Source organism: Calypte anna, unplaced genomic scaffold, assembly GCF_003957555.1.
Source record: "Calypte anna isolate BGI_N300 unplaced genomic scaffold, bCalAnn1_v1.p scaffold_86_arrow_ctg1, whole genome shotgun sequence".
Taxonomy (NCBI): Eukaryota; Metazoa; Chordata; class Aves; order Apodiformes; family Trochilidae; genus Calypte; species Calypte anna.
The window spans coordinates 691,121-712,037 of NW_022045534.1; the positions used below are offsets into that span (position 1 = coordinate 691,121).

Consider the following 20,917-nt stretch of genomic DNA (forward strand, 5'->3'; position numbering starts at 1 on the left):
GTCTCTGTGGGTGGCGGGGTCCCTGTGAGGGTCCCTATGGGTGGTGGGGTCGCTGTGAGGGTCCCTGTGGGTGCTGTGGGGGGTCCCTGTGAGGGTCCCTATGGGGGGGTCCCTGTGAGGGTCCCTATGGGTGCTGTGGGAGGGTCCCTATGGGGGGGTCCCTATGGGGGGGTCCCTATGGGTGCTGTGGGGGGCTCCCTGTGAGGGTCCCTATGGGTGCTGTGGGGGAGTCCCTATGGGGGGGTCCCTATGGGGGGGTCCCTATGGGTGCTGGGGGGGGTCCCTATGGGGGGTCCCTTTGGGGGGGTCCCTATGGGTGCTGTGGGGGGCTCCCTGTGAGGGTCCCTATGGGTGCTGTGGGGGAGTCCCTATGGGGGGGTCCCTTTGGGGGGTCCCTATGGGTGCTGTGGGGGGGTCCCTATGGGGGGGTCCCTTTGGGGGGGTCCCTTTGGGGGGGTCCCTGTGAGCGCGCGCTGCCCCACTCTCCCGCCCGCCGCCAGGGGGCGCTCTGCTCTCCGGTGACGTCACCGCGGCGGTAAGGGAGGGGTGGCAGAGAGAGTGAGCGTGAGGCGAGATTGACAGGCGGCTCATCCAATCAGAGCCGGGCGCCGCAGGAGGCGGGACTTCCGCCGGCCGCCTCGCGTGGTTGCGCTCCCTCCCCCACGCGCGGGCGGTGTCGTCACCACGGGACGGGAGGGGCGGGGGGTGTGGGCGCTGCGGCGCGCGGCTGCGCGGTGACGTCAGTGCGTGCGTGCGCGCACCCCCCCCCCCCCCTCCCTCCCTGAGGCGTCTGTTCCGTGCAGTGAGGAGCTGCGGGAGAGCAGCGCGGAACCGGACCCGAACCGGACCCGAACCCCAACCCAGCGGCACAGCCAGCCCGCCGGCTATGAGGCCCAGCAGCGTCGCCTCCCCGTGAGGAGCAGCAGAGGGCCCGTGGCGGCGCGGGGAGCGCGCAGAACGCCGCCCCGCCACAGGAAGCCATTTTGTGGGCCCCCTCCTCCTCCTGCTGCTCTGCCTCTGCCCTCCTCCTCCTCCTCCTCCTTCTTCTCCTCTCTCTTTTTGTTTTTTCCGCCGCCGCCCTCCGCCTCCTCTTCCCAAGCGGTTTGCGGCCGGTGCTGCCCGGCTGAGGTGTGCGGGGGGAGCCCGGTGAGCGAGGGCGGCGGCGGGGGAAGGGGTGAGCCGGGGGCCGGAGCGGGCGGCGGCCTCCGCCGCGCCTCCCCATGGCGAAGAAAACCTACGACCTGCTCTTCAAGCTGCTCCTCATCGGCGACTCGGGGGTCGGCAAGACCTGCGTGCTCTTCCGCTTCTCCGACGATGCCTTCAACACCACCTTCATCTCTACCATCGGTCAGTCTTTACCTTCCCCCGGTCCCGGGGGTCCCTGCCCCAGGGCTCTCTTTACAGAGGGGTCCCCGTTCCCCCCACACCTCGCTGGGGGTGTTGGAGCCCAGGTGGGATGGGGCTCGGAGCGGTCTGGTGGGGGATGTCCCTGCCCGTGGCAATGATGGGTTTTTAAGGTCCCTTTCCCCCCCCAGCAGCCTGGGGTTCCTGCTCTGGGGGGGTACCCGGGGGGCTGTACCAGCTCTGGGGTTTGTGTCTCCCCGTGTGCCAGCCCCTGCCTCTCGGTGTCCCCAGGGACGCCCTGTCCCTCCCTCCCTTTCTCCTCCTTGCTCCACATGGAATCCTCTCCCCGGTCACACCCGGCACCGGCTTCGCCTTTGCTGCAGGGCAGGATGGGTCCTTGCTCTCCGCAGTTCAGCGCAGCAGTTTTGGTGGGTTTTGCGTTTATTTTATTTTATTTTGTGTTGTTTAGCTTGCCTCTCTCCTCGGTGACCCTGAGCGACCCTTTCCCTTCTCCCTCTCGGTGCTGGGGGGGTTGGCAGCCTCTGCCCCCCGTCCCACCTGGCTCCTTCCGTCACCGCCGGCTCTCCGGTCCCCGCAGGCAGGAGGAGGAGGTGGGGTTGTGCCCATCCTTCCGCTGCCGAGGTGGCTTTAGCAGCGATGATTGCACTTTGGGTGGGGTCCGTTTTCTCACCCAACAAAGGTCTCTGCCCTTGCCTCCCCCAGGGAGCCGCCGGGGCTTGGGGCAGAGCTGATTTTTAGCCCTTCCTCGGTGTGCAGCTCCTTTGGCACGGTGAAGGAGAGCTCTGGCTTTTCCTGGGCTTTCCTCTTTCAGTCAGCCTGCCCCGTGAGGCACCTCACCTCCTTCCTCCCTGCCTTTATCCGAGGGGTTTTGGTTTCCTTGGGTTTGCAGATGAAGAATTGGGGTCAGCAGCTTCTGACCTTCTCGTGATACTGGCTCTGGCAATTTGAGTCCACCCCTTGCTGCTCTGCCTTGGGCACATACCTACCACACACCCAGAACAACAACAGAAATATTGGTTGGGGGGCATTTGAATTGGGCCTGGCTTTTGTGCTTGATTTAAATCCCTTTAAATGCTGTTTGCTGAGGGGAGGAGTGTGTGGCTTGTGACTGTGAATCCTGGTGCACCCCTGTGCACTTCCTCACTGGTGTTGAAACGTCACCCTAAAAACTGCAGCCTGCTCTGCAAGATCTGAAGAGACCTCCTGCAGCAACCTCTGGGTGACTTGAAGTGAAACAATGCACATTTGGGACAAATACTGTCAGGATTCAGTTGTTGCCTAAAAGTCCTTTGGGCCTCAGGGGTTTGACTTGATTTTTTAATTATTTTGGGGGGGTGTGTGTGGTGTGACAGTCACTTAATCTTGTCTGTCCAGCTCACATGCCTTGGCTCTGGCAGGCTGCTTTGATTTGGCTGCCCTGGCCCTGGTTGTAATTCTGCCCTGCCTGGCAAACCCTCCCCCTGATCACATGGCACATTTTGCTTTCCCACTTTGCTGGGGAGCTTTATTGCAATTTGCAGAGTTAAAAATAGCCCAGGTCTTGGGTTGAGAAGTCAGTGGGTACATGGCTGGGGAAAACTTCAGTGTCTGGTGATCTCACTGGTAGCTCTTGCTGAGCCTCACTGCAGTTCTGGGGTTTTAAAGCAGAATATCCTCAGGGCTGGCAGCAAGAGTGGATTTCTGAACACCCATTGAGGCCAGGAGGTGTTCACTGCTGGGGAGCACAGCAGAAATCCAGCTTTATTCCCTCAGTTCTCAGCTGGATGCCTGGACAGGGGAGTTGGGAGCAGCACTTGGTGACTGCTGGTGTGTCAGACTTGTGTCTTCCTGGGGAGATTCACCACTCCCTGGGCTACAGGTGGTTTCTGCTCCTGGTGCTGAATTCCAGGTGTTGGCTGCCCAGAGGTGGCTCAGCTGCCTCATTTCCTTTGCTCTTCTGCAGTCGGTGGGTGAGGAAATGTGGTTGGGAAGTGTCCCTGCAGGCAGTGCCAGTGGGAAGGGACACTCCTCATTAGCACCTGGTCAAAAGCAGCCCATCCACCAAGGCAAAATCTTGAAGGGGGAGTTAAAACACTCAGCCACTTACTTGTTCTGCAGGGAACTACAACAAACAAGGACTGATTTGCCTTAGAATTGGTTCTCTCAAATTCCCCCAGTTTTTAGACTTCCTTGGGTGCTCCTCTGCTGCAGCAGTGGCAGTCAGGGGCTCCCAAAGGTGCTGTCCCCTGCTGGGACAAGTGCTGCCACAGCACTCTTACAGAATCGTTGGAGGGGTTTGGGTTGGTTTTTGGGTTCTGTCCTTGTTGGCAAAGCACTTTCAGATGCTCAGAGCTGCTCAGTTTGGGCTGGTTTTGCAGCCAGAAAGAGGAGAGTTCCAGGAAAGTCCTCAGGTGGTGTCTGTGACCCGTAGCAAGGAGGAAATGGTCTTGCCAAAGCCCTTGTGTGGGCAGGAGGTGACAGGAGGGTGACCAGCTGATGGCTGGAGCTCTCCTGGGGTACATCAAACACCCAACTCGTAGGTGGCAGCTGTGATTCATCCTTTTGTGTTTGTGCTGAGCTCCACCAGAGGCCTGGGACAGGCAGGTGAAATGTGCCTCCAGCTCCAGGGACTGCCTCACTCTTCCTGGTTTTCCTTGGAAAAGGTGGGTCTGCAAACCACTGGTGCTGTCCTGGGTCTGTAGAGCTCGTGTGTTCACTCTGTAAAAAACCCAAGGCTCACCCGTGGGTGGAAGGGGAGACACAAACCCCATTTTTCCTTCACGTTGTGCCCAGCCTCACCCAGCTGTGGGACTGCTGGAGCCTGGTGGCAGTGTGGGTGTAACTCACTACAGGTGTGATCTGCTGTGGGGCTCTTCAGCATTTGTGATCCAAGGATTTCCTGCTAAGGCAGCAGCTGAGCTGTGGGATGGGATGAGGTGTGTGTGAGTGATTTCAGAGGTGCTGTACACAATCCAGGTGGCTCTCCTGCAGGAATCCCTAAGTCATCCTCACCTCCTCCCTGGGGAGAGCAGGGGCCGTGTCCTCCAGTGCTGCATTGCTGTGCTCAGGTGGGGAGGGATGAACCCTAGCAGGCTGGGTCTGTCACAAACCACGTTGGATTTCAGTAACTCTGCAGTGGTGCTCTGGTGCAGGAGTCATTTTTTGTGGTGTCTTGGGTTTTTTTGAGAAGTTCTGGGGCCTTTTCAGTTGTTGGGTGAGCTCTGCCTGAGCACTGGAGGCTCCTCCAATGAACTGGTGCTTGGCCTCCTCTCTCCCTAACTTGTGATTTTAGTGCTGACTGATGCTACCAGCAATTTTATTTATCTATTTATTATGATAAAAAATGTGGGTATAAATAGCTCCCAGTCAATGGACACTCCAGATCTTGATTTTCCTCAGTATTAATTTAGTTTTATTTGCACTGCTGTGTCAGGTTGCTGACAGCTTGAGGGCACCCACTGAAAACTGGTGTGTGGGCAGTGGTGGTGGAGCTGGGCAGGGTCAGGCAGGGAGGGGCCTCTTGGAGATCCCTGTCTCAACATTTGAATGTCAAACCTGAACCCGAGCATGGTAATTGCTGGAGTTTGACTAAGTAAAATGCAAATTGGTGACTCACACACACACTCACACACTCACACAAAAATGTTTTCCCATGAAGTCTGACTACCTCTGGTGATGCTCTCAGGAGAACAAAGGCTGTGTAATCCCTGTGAGATTCCCTCTCAATGCCACTGGGGTAGGGAAGGGTGTGCATGGATCTTACCCCCCACTGGATGTGCAGCTGTGTGCTGTTTCTGGCCCTCCCTGACTGCAGCTCTGCAGATCCAAAGGCAGAGAAAAACAAAACAAACCTTAGGATTTTGGGTTTTCATCACTCTGTGTTTTGCTCTGGCCACAGGAAGAAGGTCTTGATGCCAGAGCTGTGCTGGGAGTGTGCACAACTGAATTTGCTTTAAATGCAAAGGTCTGTGGTAACTGTTGTCTGATTATGTTGTTTGGGTTTTTTTATTTTCCTCATTTGTTATTTCTATTGGATTATTATAAAGTAAAATATTAAAGTGTAAGGTATCACTTTCACTAATGTGGTTGTGAATGGCTGAGCACTTGTTCTGAAACCTTTACACTGTGGCACATTGGGGCAGTGAAATCTTTTAAAATCATCCCTCAAATACCAAAGCCAGCAGGTACAAGTTTCTTCATGCACCTTGTGAGGATCTGTTTGCCCGTGGATACCTGTGGATACAGAGAAGGAGGGAGTCCCAGGTGGAGAATGGGGAAAACTTGGTCAGTTGTGGGGAAACGACCAAACTGGGCTGAAATGAGGCTGTGAAGTGAGCTGTTGAGCTGGCTGGGGCTTGCAGAGAAGTTGGGAAAGAAAGTACCTGCTGGGGGTTCCATCTAGAGCTGCTTGGCCTGGAGGAGCAGCAGCCAACTTAGAGCTTTGGTTTGGATCTTGAGGGAGCTCCAGGAAAGCTGGGAGGGACTTGGGACAAGGGCCTGGAGGGATGGGAGCCTGCGAGGGGGAAGGGTTTGCAGCTGGGAGAGGGGAGATGGAGAGGAGATCTTGGGCAGGGAGGGAGGGAGGGAGAAATGGTTTGGTTGGACTTGGTGATCTCCAAGGTCCTTTCCAGCCATGAGCATTCTGTGATTCTCAGGTGTGGGACATGGGTTAGTGGTGGCCTGGAATAAGGTGATGTCCTGGCTGGGCTGGAGTGGGCTAGGAGAAGGGGGAAGGGTTTGGAGCTGGGAGAGGGGAGCTGGGGATGAGATGTGAGGGAGGAATTGCTTGGGGTGAGGGTGCTGAGCCCCTGGTTGCCCAGGTTGCCCAAGGAAGCTGTGGCTGCCCCATCCCTGGCAGTGTCTCAGCCCAGGTTGGATGGGGCTTGGAGCACCCTGGGCTGGGGGAGGGGTCCCTGACCATGGCAGGGGGGGGCACTGGGGGGGCTTTCAGGTCTCTCTAACCCTTCCAGCTGCAACCATTCTGTGGTTCTAAGATTCTCTTCTTGGGCCTGGAGAGAGATGTTCTCCCCAGCTCTGTCTGTGGGAGAGCCAGGAGGAGGCTGCAGAGTGAACTGGGGTGGTTTTGTTGAGGTGTTTGGGGCTGTTCATGGCTGGGTGGTGGGGAGCTGAGCTGGAAACCTTGTTTTATAACATAGCTATTTTCTTTCAGCTGGGCTGGACCCGTTCCCTGCTCTGGCTTCTTACATTACCATATAAATCTGTACTGGCAGAGTGCACAGTGCATCTGGGGACATGGAAACACACCCAGAGAGGTGGCATTTGGACTGAAAAGTCATTTTTAGGGTCACAGTTCCACGACAGAAAGCTCTTGGCAGCGGTGCCAGGGCCTGATGTGCATCACAGAATGGTTTGGATCGGGAGGGACCTTAAAGCTCATCCAGTTCCCACCCCCCTGTCCCGGGCAGGGACCCCTCCCACCAGCCCACGTTGCTGGAGGCCCCGAGTTCCCTCCTGCCCAGGATGAAGAAATCCTCAGCTGGGTTTGCTCCTCTCCCTGTGGCCATGAAGCAGCTGGTGAAGGCTGAGGGCACTGCTGAGCTCCTGAGTCAGGCCCAGAGCTGTGGGGTGGTGGCAGGGGACAGGGAGCCCAGCTGCCTGTCCTGGTGCTGACAGGACACTGGTGTTCAGCTGGGACTGACAGCTGAGGGTGCTAAGGACCAGCAGAAAACCTGGGGCAAAATGGGAAGGAGTGTGCAGAGCTTGGCTGCTCCAGTGAAGCCAGAGGCAGGACTGAACTTCCCAGTTCAGCAAAGACAAAGAAGGGGGTGAAGCTGCTGATGTTTTTCTGGGTGAAGTGGTTCAGATTGGGAGCCCAGACCTGTGGCTGTCAGAGGGAGGCTGTGGGGTGGCACTGGGTGAGCTTCTTCCTTGTGTGATTCTATGAAATGATCTGTGGTTTTTTTCTTTAACTTTACAAGAGCAAATTAAATGCTCTTTGGTAGAAAACTTGCCCAGGAGCTGATGAGTAGGGGTGCAGCCTTCATTTCAGGAAGCAAGGGCTGCTTTTCAGTGCCTTGGTGGGTGATCAGCACAACTAAGGGATACAGAGAAGTTAATTCCCTCCTGACTTGTTGGCTTGCCTCATTCAGAGCAAACACCTGGTACCCTCCTCTCTTGATCCTGGGAAAACACTTCCTCTTTTCTGCCCTTAAAGCAAATACTGATGTTTAATTAGAGAATGGCTTGGCAATCTATTGAGAAATGCTTCATCAGGGGGCATCAAACTAATAACCTGATGTTGAAGGGGACGTTTGAGGTGGTGCTGAGCAGATGCTGGTGCCTGGGGTCCAGGGGTGCTTTGGGGGGTTCTGTCCTGGCAGGGCACACTCACAGCTCCTGGCAGCCCTGGGGAGCAGGGTGTGGGCCCTTCCCACCCCTCAGCTGCCAGCAGCTCCTTCCTCTTGTCCTCCTCCTTGCTGGAGCTGGGGAAGGGCAGCGTGTTCTTGCTTGTTAGCAGCAGTGTGGAGGGCAGAGCAGGAGAATCTGGGGAAGGATGGTGTCTGGGAGGAGACTGCTTCTGTAAGGGGACATCATCCCACCTGGGGTTGAGAAGTGACCTCTGCTGACCATGGGGGGGGGGTTTGGTGTGACCCTTGGGAGGGGGCATGGCATCTTTGGTGACATTTTGTCAGATGCCCCGTGGTTTGGGAACTCCTGCCTGGCTCTGGGGAAGAGGAGAGGGACCCCAGCTGCAGGTCTTGGCTGTTCCATGTGTGGGTACAACTCAGCTGTGGGGGTTTGTTCTTTCCTGTGGGGGTTTAACCAGGAGTCTTGTGTGGGTGGAACTGCAAGTTTTTGTTCTTCCCTGTAGCTAAACCAACCCAGCCTTGCTTTCCCACTGGGGCTGGGGCTGTTCTGTAGTGCCTGGCCTGGAGAAGCACCCCAAAAACCTGACTAAGAGCTCCCCAGGAGCTGCCTGCTGGCTTGATTGCCATGAAGAATGGGAAAACTCAAACTGACATCCATTCCTCTACAGCTTTTTCCTCAAAGGATGCTTTCCAGAGTGGAGTCTGTGAGCTGTCCCAACACCAGACGTGCTGAGGCAGTTGTTGGGTTTGGGGGTGCTACCCATGAGGTGGTTCTGGTGTGGTGCTGCTTTGTGTCCTGTAGCACTGCAGAGCAAGAGGGCTGTGATCAGCACCATCCTCAGCTTCAGAACCCTTCAGGGAGGTGGTGGTACCACCTCAGGAGCTCACCCATTTCCCAGCAGGGTTCGGTACCGCTTCCTGCCCTGCTCTTTGGTCTCTGGGCCCATCAAAGGTTCAGTAAAGCTGGGCTTTAATGACAGGTCTGTCACCTCTGGCTTGTGACATCAAACTCCTGTGCCTGCTCCATGGCCACACTCCCTGCACGATGTGTGCTGGCCCTGAGTAAGAAGCTCCCCAGCCCTCTGGGGTGGTTGGGTCATACCTTGGTCTGCTCAGTGTTTCACTCTTCTAATGTAAAGCTGATTTTAGATTTTACTTCAGCTGTTCAATTATTAAGCATCAGGGAGAAGTTCTTTGGGGTGAGGGTGCTGAGCCCCTGGTCTGCCCCATCCCTGGCAGTGTCTCAGGGTGCAGCCTGGTTGGATTGGGTGGCATTGAGATGTCCCTTCCCAGCCAGAGCATCCTGTGGTTCTGTGTCTGGGACAGCAGGGACCAGAAATGAGTTCTCTGGGAAGTCTGGTGGTGCTGGGGGTCTGCATGGAGGGGCTCAGAACCTCCAGGTGTGTCAGGTGTCCATGTGCCACAGGGACCTTGGCTCACCTGGAGCACCAGGAGCATGGGGCTGCCCACGTGCAGATCCCAAGTGTTTGCTGAGGCTGCTGCTGAGGGCTAGAAGCAAGTGGTCACAAGAGGAAAAAATCAACCTGGGCTTTTGGAAGACATGGTGATGAAGGTGATCTGTGGCTGGAAAGCACATGCAGAGAGGTGATGGGATTGCTGGCCTTGGGATGGATAAAATGCTTCTAGAAGAGCCTCCAGGCAGCCCCAGCTAACCTGGCCTGGGCTGGGATGTTAGAAGCTCAAGCTCCATGCTCCCCAGCCTGCCTTGCTCTTACTGTTGGTTCTGGGCAGCAGGACAGGAGCTGGTTTGGGGTTCTGAATCCCAGGGCTTGCAGTTGGATCTGACCAAAAGCACTACAGTCCAGAAGTTCTTGCTGGAAGTCTCCTTTTGATCTTCACAACATTGGGTGAAGGCACCAGCTTTGTACAGAGCTGCTGAGAAAGTGGCTCTGAGGTGGCAGAAGCAAGAAGTGATAAGGCAGGCATGTGATGTCTTGCTCCAGGTGAGGTTCTCACCCAGCTTTGCAGGAGCTTCAGCACTGCTGCCAAACTCCCTGCAGCTCCTCTGTGCTCAGAGCTGCTGTCACTGGGGGATTGCAGCTTGTGTTACCTGTGGTGCTGCTGGTCCAGCTAGTGGTGGAACTGTCCTCCAGCCTTCGTTCTTCCCATGGACATCCTGGTGTGATTTTCACAGAATCATTGAATGATTTGGGTAGAAAGGACCTTAAAGACCATCTGCTCCCATCCAGACCTGTCCCCCAGCCCAGGGTGCTCCAAGCTCCATCCAGCCTGGGCTGAGACACTGCCAGGGATGGGGCAGCCACAGCTGCTGGGGGCAAGAGGTTGCCAAGGGAATTTTATAACAAGATTGTAGTCAGATGCTTTGCTGCAGAAGGGATGTGGGATGCAGGGCCTTTGCTGGCTGTGCTCCTGCCTCCCTTCAGTGCACAGGGAAAGGAGTTTAATCCAGGAGAATTGAAACCAGGAGTTGCTGGTGGCCTCACAGCTCTTCCCATTGTCCCATTCTGAGCCTTGCTGCAAACTTAACCCAAACAAGCCTTTTGGCCTTATATTTTACAGGTGTGTTGTGTGACATTCTTCTGGTTTTCTTTCCCACCTATTCCAAGGTGTGTAATTCCTGTTTTTCAGGCTCTTTCAGTTTGAGTGTGGCAGTAGCAGTGGTGGCTAAAAAAAGGTGCTTAACTTGGTGACAGATGGGATGCTTTGGGGCAATCTTGCAGCAGCACTAGGGCATTTTTTTCCCCCCTTCAATCTTCTTCCTGCTGATTAGCTTGACAGCACTGCTGTTCATCTGCTCACCCACTGGAGAAGCTACAGAGGCTGGGTGGAAGCATCTGGTAGTTCAGTACTTCATCTCCTCCAGGAGTAGGGAGTTGGAGGAACTTCTGTGCCACGTAGCTGGAGGTATGGAAATTGTCTTAGGGATTCCTAGAACTTGGTTTAAACCAAAGATCAATCCCTGCTGCTGTGCTGTGACTGTGGAGGATGTTTCTTGATGCTGAAAGGTTCATAACTGAAAGCTTTTTCTGAACCCGAGGTATTGGGGTGTGTGTGTCAGTTGTTACTCAGTGACTGGAAACCCTAAATGAGATGGCAGCAGCCTCAGTCCCACAGGTGTTGAGCTGTGCTGCTGGAGCTCCAGGTTTGCTATATTTAGCACTAGACACAATGCCATTCTTGGGAGTCTGCAGAGGAAACAAGAGGTGTGTCCTTAACCAGCAAGTCCCTGTTGAAGTTTTACCCAGAGAGGACTGGCTCACAGCTTCCCAGAGAATCATGGAATGCCAGGTGGGAAGGGACATAAAGGAACCCCTGCTCCAGCCCTTCTGGTAATACTGATGTGAGATGGCCCAGCACCCACTGAGCTGACTTCAGACTTTCCAGAGTGGGGGAATCCACCCCTTCCCCTGGGAGACCATTCCAGTGTCTGTCCTCAAGAGTCAGAAATTTCCCTCTTTTTTCCAGTGGGAATCATCTCCAACCTGAAGCAGAGGGAGGGGATCTCAGGCTGCAGTGCTGTTGAGTGCAACTCTCCTGCTAACAGTGACAAAACCTCCCTTGCTGCCCCTGTGGTGAGGGGTAGGGAGCTTGGGTTTAGGGTGCTGGCATCAGCAATGGCAACAATTCCTGTTTGCAAGGGAAGAAACCTGCTTTGCCAGCCACAGGAGTCACAAGCACATGCAGTCCTTTCAGTGGCTTGGAGATTGATTCACCAGAGGAATCAGAAAAAGTCCAGTGTGACATTCCCAGACCCTCATGAAGCTGCCAAGCCTTTGGAAACCTCCTGTGAAGCCTGCCCAGCCTTACACTTGCATTTCTCCAACCTGGACTGCACCATGCAGACAAACCTCAGGAATCTGTTGGGCAGCAACTGGAGAATCTCAGTTTTGCTCAGAATCTCCTCAGTTTTGCTGTTAAGAAGTTTGACACCCTTGTGTAGTGCCTGGGGGCTGTTCTGGTGCATTTTGTCTTTTAATTTGCTGGTGGGACTGAACCTAATCAAATACAGGCCAGTGGGTTCAGCCCAGAGGGGGTGTTCCAGCAAGTTTCCTGGTTTGAAACCAAGGTGATGGTCTCTCCTCCTGTTCTGGGGTAGTTCCAGCAGTAAGAACATTGAATTTCTGAGACAAGAAGTAACTGATCTGGGTTTCTGCTCTGCAGTAAGTCATGGTTAGGGAAGCTGAGGAGGCAGAGAGCTTCTGGGTCCTTTGAACTTCTTGGCATTTATCACAGAAATCACAGAATGTCAGGGGTTGGAAGGGACCTTGAAAGATCAAGTGCAATCCCCCTGGCAGAGCTGGGTCACCTACAGCAGGTCCCATAGGGACATGTCCAGGGGGGGTTGAATGTTTCCAGGGAAGGAGACTCCACAACCTCCCTGGGCAATCCTCACAGTCAAGAAGTCTTTCTATTTATGTGGAGCCTTCTGTTTGTACCCATTGCCCCTGGTCCTGTCACTGGACATGACAAAGAGCCTGGTGGCTCTGTCCTCCTGGCACTCCCCCTTTACTCACAAACACCAATGAGGTCCCCTCAGTCCCCTCCTGCAGAGCCCCTGCTCCCCCTCAGCCTTTCCTCACCAGGAGATGTTCCACTCCATCATTCTGGAACTGAGGACACGATATTCCAGGTGTGGCCTCACCAGGGCAGAGTAGAAGGGGAGGAGAACCCCTCTCCACCACCCCCTTCTAATGCCCCCCAGGATGCCATTGGCCACCAGGACACGTTGTTGGCTCCTGGGTGTCCTTCCATCCAGCAGCACCCCCAGCTCCTGCCCACTGGTTCAGTTCCTCCCTGCCCACCTCTCCAGCCCCTTTGGGTCCCTCAGTTTGTGACAGCTCAGGTGGCTGCATCTGATGATGCTCTGCAGGACCCAGTCCCTGCTGCTGCTGCTGCTGAGGGAGTCCCCAACCCTTAATTTATCTTTAATTTATCTTAATTTATCTACCTTGCCAATATACTGAGCATCAGCCAGGGTGAGGGTTAACTTCAGTGTTATTTTTATGGCACATAATGACAAAAATTCCAGTTACAGCAAGAAGTGACAGATTTTCTGGTTCATAAATAGAAGCAGCTTACATGGAGAGCAGATCCCTGGGCTGTGTTTATTTCCTGGCTAACAAATAGACATGAGTGGGCTAAGACATGCCTGGAACCCATTGAATTGGCAGGCACTGTGCTTGAGCTGCCTTAGTGCACATCCTTGGTGATGTAGGGCAGAATTCCAGTTAATTGTGAATTTGTGGGTGGACCAGACCTTTCCCTCCCATGGTTTTAGGTATGGGACCTGGCTTGGCTGGTGCTGGGGTTCCCAGGGGCTGCTCCCTGTGGTGCCCTCTCTGGTAATGTCTGGCTGGCAGAGCTCTGCTACCAGAGCCAGAACCTTCTTCAGTGTGTTGGAAAATGAAAGGTGGAATGGCAGAGAATTAAATCAGCCCTCAAACCTGAAATTATCTGAGCTGAGCTGATTGCTGCACGGGAAGAACTCTGAAGTGAGTCCTGTTTCTTGCTGCAGCTTCCTTTCCTTTTTGTTCCCCCTCTTACTACCTTGTGAATAAAAACCTTATTGTCTCCTTTGTCTCTTGGTATGCATAAAACATCAGTAAAACAGTTCCTTTGTTCATTTTCTTTTGTTTTGTTTGTGGGAGCCTTGTGGAAGGTTGAGCTGCTGGAATAACAAAATAATCAAGTTTCCTTTTTTCTGGAAGAAGTCACTGCTTGTGTGGAGACCCTGCCTGGTCCTGGGGACTTTGGTGGCAGCGGAGGTGGTGGCAACAGGAACTTCACTTTGCTTTCTGAGCAGAAATCCTTTAGTTTTTTTTACATAAGAATCTGAAGTGTGGTTTCACATGAGCTCTGAAGCTCCTGGCACGGCAGGAATATGGCTGAGTGAAGAGAGATCCCGTGGGGCTCTGGCCAGGGGATCTCTTGTCTCCTGTGGGCACTCAGCCCTCGGGGTGCTGTGTTACCAGGCACTGGGTAACTCAGACTGGGGCTTCAGGAGGCAGAACCTGCATCAGTGCTTGTAAAGGAGATGAAGGCAGCTGGGGAGGAGAGGGTGAGAAGGTTCTGTGTCTGGTTCTGCCCTGCAAATGCCTTCTGTCCCTGCCTTACCTGGCAGGCTGCTTCCACCAAGTGTGAGAAGGCTCTCTGAGTCTTTGCCAATGCCTGGGATCTCCAGATCACTTTCACAAGACTTTCACCAGAGGGGGTAGTGACAGGACAAGGGGAAATGGTTTGAAACTGAAAGAGGGGAGATTTAGGTTAGAGATGAGGAAAAAGCTTCACAAGGGTAGTGAGACACTGGAATAGGATGCCCAGGGAGGCTGTTGATGCCCCATCCCTGGCAGTGTCTCAGCCCAGGCTGGATGAGACCTTGTGCAGCCTGGGCTGTGGGAGGGGTCCCTGCCCATGCAGGGTCTTGGATCTCAATCTTTAAGGCCCCTTCCAGCCCACCCCGTTCTGTGATCTCAGTTTTACTCTCCCTGGTGTGGAAGGCAGAGTCCCTGCACCCAGCACTCCTGGCAGCTGTGCTTGGAGCACAGCAACTGAGCTGAGATCAAATGTGTCACGTTCTTAACTGGGGGAAACAGGTGCTGCTTGATGTCCAGAGCCTGGTGCCTGCATCCATTTTATTGGGAAATGCTCCTTGCCCTGGTTATCTCCTGAACTTTGCCCAGGCCCTGATCTGGGGAGTGCTGCTTCTCAGATCAAAACCAGGAGATCAGACCCAGGCCCCAAACACCCGGCCCTGTTCTGGCTGAGGTTCTGCTCAGCAGTTCATCCCTTGGAGGGTTCATGGGCACAGCTGGGCAGTGAGAGCTCACCCAGAGTCCCCTCCCCTGTTTGAGCTCTGCTGGATTTAGCTTCAGTTCATCAAGACACCTTTCCTTATGCCCTCCTGTCAGGCACCTCAAAGTCATAGAACCACAGAGTGGTTTGGGTGGGAAGGGACCTGAAAGCCCCCCCAGTGCACCCCTGCCATGGTCAGGGACCCCTCCCCCAGCCCAGGGTGCTCCAAGCCCCATCCAACCTGGGCTGAGACACTGCCAGGGATGGGGCAGCCACAGCTTCCAGTCTGTTCCAGTCTCTCACCAGCCTCAAATTTAAGAATTTCTTCCTCATCTCCAACCTCACTCTCCCCTCTTCAAGTTTTAACCCATTTCCCTTGTCCTCTCCCTACCCCCCCATGTCCAAAGCCCTCCCCCAGCTTTCTTGGAGCCCCTTCAGATATTGGAAGGTTGCTCTGAGCTCCCCTGGGAGCCTCCTCTTCTCCAGGCTGAACAAGCCCAATCCCTCAGCCTGGCTTCCCAGGGAGGTGCTCAGCCCTCTGAGCATTTGAGTGGCTCTGCTCTGGACACCTTCCAGGAGCTCTGTGTCCTTCTGGTGTTGGGGACTCCGGAACTGAAGTGATTAATTATCAGTGGTTTTAAGCTCCTGTATCTTGGTTCATCCCTTGGAGGAGGTGTTACCTGCTGTATTTTGTACCAATCATAGCAAATAAATGCCATTACTGCCTTTCTGACAGGTCAGTATTTAAATGCATGCAGTAGATGGGGTAAGGGAGCTGAAAGTCAAGATCTGTGGAGAAATTCTCAGTAAATCAGTGCCCATGTCATGGTTGAGTGAAGGCAGTGCTGGTTTGAGGGAGCTCAGCTCTGCTGAATGGTAGTGGTGCCTTCCCTACCTTCTGATGGGTTGGATTTGCTGCTTTTAATTCCAGGTATGGGGATGAACAGGACTTCACCTTGTAATCATTCTGCTAAACATCTGAACAGAGCCTCTCAGTGAGGAGCAGCTTCATGGAATTCTTCCCTGTTTGCTTCCTTACAGCCCCCCCAGCCCTAAATGTGTGGACATAACTAGTCACTTTTTCAAAAAAGAAGGAGAAGTCTTAACCCTTGTCTTCCAGCTCGGGTAAAGATTTGTGTCTGCAGGGATCCAGCGTGCAGCAGCAAGGTTGTGGCTTTTTCTGTGTTGTAGGGGTGTAAAGTGGAACAAAAGAGATGTCAGGCTTTGTGTCTGAAGAGGTTTAGTTGTTAAAACAGAGGTGACAGGAGGAGTGGAGGAGCAGAAGGTCAGAGCTGGTAGGTGGGTGGATGAACAGAGTTCACACCACCTCTGGGGCCTTGATTATTTGCTCTTATTTATTACTCATTACTGCCCCCCAAGTGCTTTTAAGGAGTTTCTCGGAGCAGTACTGCATTTTGTAATGATTTGCTGCAGAATTAAGGTGTTGGTGGTAGTCTGTGTTTTTAATACAGCTCTGAAGAAGGAGGGATGAGGAGGTTTCAAGTGAAAGAAACCATTTTGGGTGCAGTGGAAGTCGTCTCGGCCTGGATTTAATGTGCATCCTGGAGAGGAGCTGGAGCACAAAGGCAGCTTGCATGCTCATGGCTTGGCTGCTGATTTGAGGGGAAATGGGAACACTTCAAAAAGGATTTCAAGTCAGGAAAGTGCCCTTCACTCTGGCAGTGCTGCACCTTGCAGACTCTGGACACTCCTGTTCAGCTCTGAGCTGGCTGCTGGCTGCAGATGGAATGGGATCTTATACTGGGACAGCTCCAGTGAGGCAACTGGGGAGCAGTGGTGAGGATCCCCTGGTGAATATGTGGGTGAGTCCCCAGAGAAGAGGCCAGGCTGGATACCAGTGGCTTCCCATTGTTGGACTGGGGGGGGATTATTAAACCAGGTGTTTGGAGGGCTGGGTTTTGTCGCCCCCAGCCCCCTGGTGGTTTCCATGAATCAAACCTCCCTGTCCTGCTGAGGCTGCCTGGTTCCTGGGCTGTGGGGGCATTTGGAAGGCCAGCAAATGAAGGTCTGGAAGGGAGGAATGTAGGTCAGCCCTGGGAGCTGCTGTGTCCCAGCACTGTCAGCTGCTCCCTTAGGGACAGATGAGCTGGGGGAGACAGTCTGGCAGCAGGGCTGCTCCTCACCTCCCCTGTTCTTCCTGAGCATCACCACCTCTGGAATTCACCTGGACTGATGGGGTAGCAGCTTGCAAAGCCAGTTTTAGAAAGATTCCATAAAATCCCAGATCTTGCAGTTTGTCAGGATGGAAGAGCCCTGGGGATGGTGTGGAGGCTGCTGGGACTCCATCAGTCCAGGGAAGGGGAACACCACTTTTTAAAAGAATCTGTAACTTCATCTCCTGTTAAAAGCCAGAAGGAAGGTGATTGGGTTTTGCAGATCTGCTGCACTCCCAACAATATGATAAAAGTAATGGGGTGGTTTACTAAGATCCCAGGACACTAGCAGATATCAGGGGTTACAAATCTTAAGCTTACCTTTACGGAGAGGGAGGTGGAGTCATAATTACTATTTCTTGATATCTGCTCCACAAAAATACCACTTTTCAGGAGACTCCAGGTGCTGTGGAACCCCAGCACTCCTGGGATACACCTTGTAGTTTCTCTGCTTCTTACTGTGGGTGTCACTATGCACAGCAGTTGTTGCTGGGGACCTTGAGCTGAAGGAGTGACTGTTTGCCCAGGTGATAGCTGGTGAGGGTACTAAAAGAAGTGGGATGGGATATTTTTTGGATGGGTGACTGACTGAGCACCTGGGGAAGGCCCTTCAGGAAAGGAGAAGGCCTCCAGGTGATAAACAGTGTCTGAGGGTGGGAGGATTGACACCAGGGATGGGATGTGGGGGAGAGAGGAGTGGGGAGAGAATAAAGTCCCATCATTTGTGGCTGGTGGAATGAAGGTAATGGAATCAGGTGCTGCTGTTGTCCTCCCATCCTCACAACCAGGAGCTCCACAGGGATGCTGATCAGACCCAGGTGTTGGGGAACCTTTCTCAGACTGCAGGTGTTGGCAGGAGGTGGCCTCTGGTTTCAGGGAGTGACTTGTGCTTTACTGAGATGCAGCTTCTGGTGCTCCCTCAGTGCTGAACTGTCAGGACTTGAAATCTTGCAGAGCAGGACGAGCAGGTTGCTGGTGCAGCCCTGGGTAGCACACTGACTGGGAAAGCCTTGCTGCAGAGCCATGGATCCATGGAATTCCTCTTTATTACTGCAGGTCTCCATCATCTGCTCCCATCTCCAGGGCTTCCTTGCACTCCCGGTCACCAGATGTCCCAAATGATGGAATGAAAGGTTTAGGAGAGGAGAGCAGTGACAGCCAAGAGGCTGTATCAGTGTCACTGGCTCTGTGAGTCCTGACAGCCCTCTGGGTCAGTCCTGGGGGTGCTGCTGGGGCTGCCCAGGGGGGTCCTGCCCCCCCTCAGCTCCTGGGCTGGAGCTCTTTGCTCCCCAGCTCTTTGCTTCTGGGCTGCTCTGCCTCAACAAGTTATGGGGCTGCTCCCTGGCCTGCACTTGGACTCCTGACTCATTGCAGCTTGCAGCCTGCAAGGAAACTTTCTTATGTAAGTTTGTAAGGATTTATGTATTTTGTTTTAAACAAAACAAAATTTCTGGATTGCCAGGAAGGTGACCATGAGCCAGCAGTGTGCCTAGGTGGCCAAGAAGGCCAATGGCATCCTGGGCTGGCTCAGGAACAGCGTGGCCAGCAGGTCCAGGGAAGGGATTCTGCCCCTGTGCTCAGCCCTGGGGAGGCCACAGCTTGAGTCCTGTGTCCAGTTCTGGGCCCCTCAGCTCAGGAAGGAGATTGAGGTGCTGGAGCAGGTCCAGAGAAGAGCAAGGAGGCTGTGAAGGGATCCAGCAGAATTGCTGTGAGGAAGGGCTGAGGGAGCTGGGGGTGTTGAGGCTGGAGAAGAGGAGGCTCAGGGGAGACCTCATCACTCTCTCCAACTCCCTGAAAGGAGGTTGGAGCCAGGGGGGGGTTGGGCTCTTTTCCCAGGCAACTCTCAGCAAGACAAGAGGGCAGGGTCTCAAGTTGTGCCAGGGGAGGTTTAGGTTGGAGATGAGAAAGAATTTCTTTCTGGAGAGGGTGATCAGGCATTGGAATGGGCTGCCCAGGGAAGTAGTGGATTCTCCGTGTCTGGAGATCTTTCCAAAGAGCCTGGATGTGGCACTGAGTGCCATGGGCTGGGAACCACGGGGGGAGTGGATCAAGGGTTGGACTTGGTGATCTCTGAGGTCCCTTCCAACCCAGCCCATTCTGTGATTCTGTGATCTGTGTGTGTGTGTGTGTAAGCCTGTTATGTAGGTGTGACCAGGGTGCTGGTAGCCTGGAGTTAACATCAGTTAGACTCTGCAGCATGGTCTAAGGTAACCACCTCAGTGTTGTTTGCCATCTGGGTGCAATAAGTACCCTGCACTATTTACAACTGACTTGGGTTTGCAGCAGCTTTTAGGGCATTATTTTAGGGCATTATTTTAGGCTGAGAGCAGCAATCAGATGGCCTGGGCCTTGTGTTGAGCTGGGGAGACAACCTGCTTGCTGCCTCTCTTCTCCATCTGGCTGGGTTTGGTTACACTGCTTAGCTTTCGTTTTGGGGAAGCAACTTAGAAGCTCCTTGCAGTGTTTAGATACAGAGTTTTGGTTGTGAACTGGAGTTCCCTTGAGGGCAGAACCATAACTCAGGTGCTGACTGAGGGTTGCTACCTCAGGCAACTTTCTCCTTTTGTGTCTCTTCTGCCACTTGCTCCCTTCCACTGGGCAGAACAGCTTGGTTCAGAAATACCTTGTTAGCTTTTAGAAAAAAAAAAAGTTCTGTTAATCTATTAATTATTAAATTTATTATTCATTTTCTTGGGTTCAGATGCCTCATTTTTGCTTTATCTTTCAGCAGTGTGTTCTTGCAGTGGGTAACGTGCCTTCAGCTCTTGGAGCCACCTGCTGGAGTTGGTGCTCTTGTGGGTTTTACTGTGAGGTCAAGGAAAAGGAGACAAGGCAAGAGAGTTGGTGGGGAGCATAGCTTGCTCTGGGTGTCAGCCTCAAGCTGTTGTCTGAGCTGGTTTTAGTGAAATGAAGATGATAAAATCCCCTCCCTGGGAGAGCTGCAGAGGAGGTCAGTGGGGAGCTCTGGGTACTGCTGTGATTTGTTTGCAGAAGCTGCATTCAGTGATTTTGCCTTTCCCCTTCCCAAAGGAAGAGGGCAGCTGTTTGTTTTACTGAAGGTTGTGTTAGTTCTGGGTTTGATGTTTTTCCCCAGAGTTCATTGCCCCAGCTGGGTGTACACCTGTATGGGGGGCTGGGTGTGTGGCTGTGGTGTCTGAAAATGAGCTGAAAGAAACCAAGCAGATAAACACAGGTGTGAAGTCAGCTTTCTCCTGAAAGAGGAAGATCAGCTGTGTTATTTACTGGGTTACTACCTTGTTACTCAGGGGCTTAGATATGTTTGGAAGCTGGAAGGAGGAGGGTGGGTTTGGGGCTGTAAACCCAAGTGTAGTGGAGCTGCCATGTGGCTGCTTGCACATCCCCTTACAAAATCAGCAGAATTCATAAAACCTGCTAAGCTTGAACTGAGGGCACTGTGTGCACCTTGCCAGGCTGGGGGTTGGACTGGGTGACCTTTAGAGGTCCCTTCCAACCCAAATGACTGATTCTTAAGTTACTGACAGCTTCCTCATATGATCCAGTGGCTCAGTGGTTGTTGCTCTGGTGCTGCCTTTCCTCTGCCCACTCTCCCAAGCACCTGGCTGGGTGAGCAGGGCCAGACAGAGCACCTGGGGGGCATCCCTCCCTCCCACCCACCCACCAGGACAAGCAGTGAGGACTTAAAGCATCAGTTCCTTACCTGCATCTACAGTTCCTCTGTCCTGCTGAGAAGAAGCCAAGTCATCCAGGTTTTCAGGTTTCCTCCCTCTCTCAGTCTCTGACAATCTCATTCAGGTTTCCTTCAGTGAGCAAGAGTTGGAGGTTTGCCTGGTGCCTCCTTTTGTTTTATTACAATTTGATCTGGAGAAAGAGGAGGCCTCAGAGATTCACCTGTTAGAGAAGACCATGTGAGATCTAAGCTACAGCACCAGGGGAGGATAATGGGAGTTCAGCTCCTTTTGCACACCAGTTATTAGGGTTTTCTCTCCCCTGTAGCTGATAGGTGGCAGATTTCAGCAAGCACTGCCATGACTGTAGAGGCTTGTCCCTGCTAGCCTCAAGCTTCCTCCTGTTCCTTACCACGTCAGCTGAATTTTGTTCTCTCTGATAAAACTTCAGCTTTTGCCAAAGGATGAGTCTGTGAATAGCTCAAGTTTCTCTTCTGGAACAGTCTGAATGGTAAGCACTTTGCAGACTTGCAAAATATTCCTGAATATCCCAAAGTTGAGTCGTACAAGTGGTGCTTTGTGATGGATTTCTGTTCCTTCCTTATCTCTGAGGGCCAGGGCAGAGGAGACATCCCCAGGGAGCTCTGGA

The 20,917-nt window shown here is 53.5% G+C and overlaps 1 protein-coding gene across 1 annotated transcript in view; it reads left to right on the forward strand.

The window, feature by feature from the left end:
* Positions 1–763: 763 nt before the first annotated feature.
* Positions 764–20,917, forward strand: part of RAB10 (RAB10, member RAS oncogene family) — a 47,133-nt gene continuing 26,979 nt past the window's right edge. Inside the window, exon 1 of the mRNA XM_008505989.2 lies at positions 764–1,347. Within this exon, the coding sequence (XP_008504211.1) occupies positions 1,221–1,347 (127 nt within the window). The 5' untranslated portion in view covers positions 764–1,220. The remainder of the gene's footprint in view (positions 1,348–20,917) is intronic.